Source organism: Phascolarctos cinereus, unplaced genomic scaffold (assembly GCF_003287225.1).
Source record: "Phascolarctos cinereus isolate Bilbo 61053 unplaced genomic scaffold, phaCin_HiC Scaffold_726;HRSCAF=1367, whole genome shotgun sequence".
In the NCBI taxonomy this organism is placed as follows: domain Eukaryota; kingdom Metazoa; phylum Chordata; class Mammalia; order Diprotodontia; family Phascolarctidae; genus Phascolarctos; species Phascolarctos cinereus.
In genome coordinates, this window is record NW_027556098.1 from 388,832,238 (window position 1) to 388,838,237 (window position 6,000).

At 46.6% G+C, this 6,000-nt stretch overlaps 1 protein-coding gene across 1 annotated transcript in view; it reads right to left on the reverse strand.

Annotated features, from left to right (window-relative positions):
• The window catches only part of VPS13D (vacuolar protein sorting 13 homolog D), a 328,743-nt gene extending 324,690 nt beyond the window's left edge, over nucleotides 1-4,053 (reverse strand). Inside the window, exons 1-2 of the mRNA XM_020973579.2 lie at nucleotides 3,970-4,053; nucleotides 504-673 (exon numbers count right to left, since the gene is read on the reverse strand). Coding sequence (XP_020829238.1) covers nucleotides 504-600 — 97 coding nt within the window. The 5' untranslated portion in view covers nucleotides 601-673; nucleotides 3,970-4,053. The remainder of the gene's footprint in view (nucleotides 1-503; nucleotides 674-3,969) is intronic.
• Nucleotides 4,054-6,000: the final 1,947 nt, after the last annotated feature.

Sequence of the window (6,000 nt, forward strand, 5' to 3'; positions counted from 1 at the left end):
ATTCCTTTCATGTATTCTCTTTCCCCCATTTGCATGTAAACTCCTTGAGGGCAAGGACAGTCTTTCTGCTTGAACCTGTATTTCCAGAGCTTAACACGGTGCCTAGCACAGAGTACTAATGCTTAATGATGCTTGCTGACACTATACCACCCTGCTTTCAGAAAATCTATTTTAAATTCCACATTAATAAAGTAGCGCATATTTTATAAAGACAAAAACTCAGAATCACATATGAAATCTTATTTCAAAATCTACTTGTCATCTATAAAATCTATAGCAAATCAGTGGTAAACTTAAGTTACTTTATCAAATGAGATAATGCATATAAATTGCAAACTCAAATGGAAACTACTACAAATGACATCAATCACATAAGTACATAGTGACTTTTAGATGCATTTTGTTAAAAAACGAAGTTTAGACATTTTATTATTCTGAATATAAAAGAGAATCATAACTATAAAGAGTCATACAGTGCCAAAGACAAGCAAATATATCCATACCTTTTAGAAGTGCTACAGAAAGTTGATCAGTGTTCAAATTATTGACATATTTGCCCAAATAAGTATTGAGAACCCAGGCTACAAGACCTTCCAACATGACTGTGTCTTGAGGGGATGTTTAAGACTCCAATGTCATTCTCTCTCACACACACTCATGGTTACAGAAGAATCTATGGGGGAAAATGAGAAGAAATGGAATTACTAGGTGAATCTCCCTAAATTGCCCTCAAGCACATCCCTATTTTTTTGGCAGCTGAAAGTAATTTCAACTCAGAGATTTAAAATCCAAAATATGTCCAAAAATCCATTTTGAAAAAAAATCATTTCAATGAATCAGTCAAAGAGAACACCAACAAGATGCTTCACTGAATTACATCAGGAGTGGATTATTCTAGATCAAGTTAAAGCTGAAGTTACTCTACTGACCAGAGAGAATGTACCAATGTTCACCAATCTTTCCTAGATTTGTCATTATAGGTCACCCTAACTCAGGTTTGGAAATTATGATTATATCATGATTAGAGGGGATGAGAATCTGGAAAGGAACTTTCTTCAGGTTTCTAGATGGACGTTGAGATGTCCCTTCCAGATCTGAAATTTTGTGATTCTTTTGGAGTATTACACACCTTTAAATATGGAGGAATTCATTCATTATCCATAGATAAATTTGTAGTAATAGAAAAACTATTACTATTAATAAAAGTTAAAATGCTGATAAGTCCTAGGAAAATTTAACACTAATTTATTCACTTATTATGAAAGCAAATGAACTCTCTTTGGTTCTAACTACTGGAGCTCAATACTGAATTACTGACTTAGTAATACCTACAATTCAGTTAGCATAATAGAAATAGAACTGGGTTTGGCATCAAAAAGCCTATATTCAAATCCTGGCTCTGAAAATAATCTTAAATTACCTCACACTTTTAGGAGCTTCAGTTTTCTTATCTATAAAAGGGGGATAATGATACTTGAATTGCCTACCTCACAGAGATGATAGAGGGCATGAATTTTGTAAGCCTTAAAACACTATGGAAATGTAAGCTACCATTATGATCTACTAGTACTATACCCCAATCCACATATGAGGAAATGAGGCACAAAAAGGTTAGATGAGTTTCTCAGGTCATTCAGCTAGTAAATCAAAATTGGAATTGAGTTATGAGTCTTGCCCACTGATCCACTTTCGCCTCTCTACCATTCAATTCAGACTTAGGCAAGAGATACTTATGATGTCTGCCAGGGCACTGATCCCATTTGAAACATTTTTACCTTCAGGATCATTTCCAAGTATTTCTGTCTTCCCTCCCTACCCCCAGGATTCACACTGTTGCCAGATGCACAATACCATCTACTACTGCTGAACTAACAAAAATATATAATCCATTTCTAATAAATTGTGTTAGCTCAGATCTCCCAGCCAGTCTTAACGGCTATTGCCCAAAGGCAGTTTGTAACCTAAATACAGTACTATATTAAAAATTAAAGAAAATAAACTTTAAAACAAGTAGGATCCTGAAAGTCATCTATCATCCAAACCCCTCATTTGAGGAAACTGAGGCCCAAGGGAACATAAATGACTCCGCCACAGAACCATGCACCTCTTTACTGACAGATCTAGAACAAGATGCTGTGTCTCCTGACTCCTCCTGGTCCAAGATTCATTCTACCACATCATAGGAGACTGAATAATTCCCTTTAAAAATGCTCAGAAAAAACAATATTTTGTAGAAACCAACAAATTTTAGGGAGGTTGTTGGGTATGCCTTACATAAAGATGAAATTTAAAAAGTAAATATGAAAACAAACATCTTCCTGACAGCCTGAGAAAAAGATACTTGACATGAAAATAGGACTACTGTAATCTTAAATGATTAAACTGACTGACAGATTATAGAGCTGTAGTGGCTGGAGAGGCAGGGGTGCAGGTCAAGAATGGGAGGGTATTGACACTAATTCTTCAGGGCAACTTCTCCCACAAGAACCAAGCGTCAGTCAGTACTGACACTTATTATTAAACTCAAGTTGTTTGACAGCTATTAGTTCTTTCTACTGTCCTGTCTAATCAGCGTCAAGTACTAACCCCTTCCTGGTCCCTTCTCACCCTGCACTTCAGTCCCGCCAACACTCAGTGGTTGTTCCTGGGTATCAATCAGTCCCAGTTCGCCAAGTGGCTGGTTGGTATGCATGACCTTGAGTTAGCCAGGATCCTCCTTCCTGAAAGTGGCCAAAGCCAAAAGGAAGGAGCTCCCCAGCTCCCCTCTCCAAACAATGCACCGATTTTTTCCCAGGGTGGCTGATGCAGGTTGTAGCAGGGATACAAGTGTGCTAGGAGGGGAGCCCTGAAAGGAGGCAGGCAGAGTATCCCAGCAGGAAAGGAAAATATCAACAAGTGACAGTTCCTCCTCCGCAGCCCTTCGGGCTCCCACCAGGGACGGGAAGGGAGGAAGGGCACGAAAGAAGCCCATCACACTGCCTAGTTTCCTGGATGGGGGGCTGAGGGTGGATCCCTGTTGCCGGGGTCTTGCACAAGAACAGCCGGGCTCTTCGAAGGAGGGTCTGCCCAGGGACCTGGATACCTCCCACCCAACACCAGAAGCCTGGGATCACTCCAGAGGGCTCACTTCCGAGAAGGGGGTAGGCAGTTCAATGGCCTGGGTGTCTGCCAACTTGGGAAGACTGCACCCAGAAAAGAGGGACCCCCTCCCCGTGGCTCAGGTGCCCGGCCTCACACGGACCCAGGCCCGGGCACTGAAAGGGACTAAGAGGGGAGAGGGCTCAAGCACCCGGCCGGGTCTGACCCATCTCGGGGTGAAGCTCTGAAAACCTTCCTGGGGGGAGGGCGGGCCTCAGACGGGGTCCTACTAATGCACTTTTGCACCAACTCTCAGACCCTGCCAACTCACACTTCCCACACTCACACCTGCTCTCTAACACCACGTCGTGTCCACACCGGCTGCTCACACCCACGCTCACATTCCTAGTAAACTCATCCTCACACCCACTCGGAAACATCAGCATTAAAGGTGCACACTCGGTCATATGCACTGACACACTCGGTCACACACACTGAAAACATTCACACTCAAAATCACACGTGCCGACACTCGGACGATCACACCCACGGGCACTTTCACAGTCGGCATGTATTCACACACACACAGGCACACTCGCCCCGGTCACGTGTGTCCACTGACACACTCGCCCCTACTGGCCCGGTCCCAGTCACGTGTGTTCACACTCAGGCACACACTCGGGGTCACCCACGCTCACACGCTCAGGTGACCCTCACACTCATCCCCCAGGGCCCCACCCTCGGCCGCTCGATCACCCCTTCCCGCCGGCCCCGCGGTGAGGGGTGGGGGTGGTCCCGGGGGTCCCCGCCCCGGCCGCTCCGGCCTTAGGCCGGAGGACCCCCGGACCCCCCAGCCCCACCCCGCCCCTCCCGCTCCCCCCAGCTCCCCACCTGCCGCTGCCTCGGCTGCTCTTCCTCCTCCTCCTCCTTCTGCTCCTCCCCCTCCGGCCCCTCAATGGCGCCGGCCACCGCTCCGTCCAGGCCAGACCTGATCAATCGAGCCCGCGCCCGCGATGTGGGCCCAGCCCAGTGAGCGAGAAAGAGCGCCGAGTCATCGATGGGCTCGCCCCGCCGCCCCGCCCACTCTCCCGTAGACCTTCCCCGCCGGGCTCCTCCCCTTTCCGCCCCAGCTCCATCCTCCTCCCTGTCCCGTCCCCCCCCCCCCCGTCCTTCTCTGCTCCTCCTCCGCTCCACCCCTCAGGCCTACCCGGGGGCGCCAGGGACTCTGGGAATCTGCTAGTAGGTGTGGGCTCGGGCTTGAGTGACCTTGACCAAGCCGTGCGCTTCTCTAGACTCCGGGCGCCTGCGGGGGAGGGGCGGGGCGTTACCGTGACGGTGCGGCCGGGCGAGCTGCGCCTTTCCTCCTCCCCTTACCTCCTCCGCCAAAGAATCCTGGACTCAAAAGAGCCGGGCTTCGGGCAGAGAAAGCTAGAAACTGGCTCTGCCTGTTGGTGAGTGGATGCACTTACTCTTGCATGTGCTAGGCGCTGTGCTCAGCCCCGGCGCTGAGGATACAAAGTAAGCAACAAGCCAGTTCCTGCCCTCGGGGAGCTCCCAGTCTACTGGAGGAGACAACGTGTAAACAACGAAATACAAGCTATATATGCTGGATTCACCGGAGATTATTTTAGAGGGAAGGCGCTGGCACGATGGGGGATTCAAGAAAGAAGGTGGAGGATTTAACTGGGGCAGCCAGGAGGTGAAATAGAAGTGGAAGATTTAAAAAAAATAATGGAGTGGACTGATAAAGAACTGATTTGGACAACATCAAGCAACAAGCAATTAATAGGCACCTACTATATGCCAGGCACTATACCCTGGCATTGGAGATAGAAAGACAAAAGTGAAACAGTCACTGACCTCACGGAGCTTAGATTATTGGAGGAGAAAATAGATACGTATGTACAAAATAAATACAATGTTATTTCAATAGGAAAATACTGGGAGCTGGGGTAAAAGATGAAGCAGTTTTGAAAATGTCAGTTACTTTCTGACAGGGATTGTTTAATTCAATCACCAGTGCCTGGCACACAGTAAATGCATAATAAATGATTGATTGATTTAACCCAGTTTGAAGGAAACTAGGGATTGGAAGAGGAGGGAGCGCCACATACTTCCTTGAGATTCCTCCAGCGTCTGCTGGATACCCTAACAAGTTATAGACTCTACATTTTCCCAAGCATTTTGCTAAAACGCATACCCTTCCACTCTGCCTCAAAGGTCCCCTATCATTCAGTTCCACCTGAAGCAAGGTCCCTTTAAGGAATTAGGAAACCAGGGTCTTCTGAGATTGTTCCTGAAATCCCCTAACTCCACTTACAAATAACCAGTTATGTTCTTTCTGTTACCATAGAATGGGGGCTTTTACTATCAAACAGCGAATTTCCATTCTACATTTAAAAAAAACTGGGAGATGGATAACAGCTGTTTTCCCAAGCCAGAGAGAGGCGGAGGGACTTGCTTAGGGTCACACAGTAATTCAAAGGGCAGATTGAGGCCTAAGGATAAGATGGGAAGTGGTTCCTTCACCATGCTGAAGTCCTACTGTCTATCCAGTAAGTGGGAGAAGTATTTTTGTTTGCTCTGTTCCTAACTGATGCCAAATTGACATTGTGCAGATCATGGTGGGCAAAACCAAGCTGCTTGGAGAACTGTCTTTCCCTCCCTGTTGAGGTGTTATAGAAAGAGCTTTGGACCAGGGTTTTAATCCCAACAATACCACTTAGGCAAGCAGCTTCCTGGGCCTCCATCTCCTCCTCAATGAAATGATGGATTTGGAACAAGGTACCATCCAACTCTGGCTTGCCTTTCATACCATCCTTCCTATTTGTTTCCTGTCACCCATGGACACTGACAGAATTTCTCAGGTCAGTTAACATTAGGTTCAGATCCAAATCAGGGGACCCCAAAAAGAAACCAGGC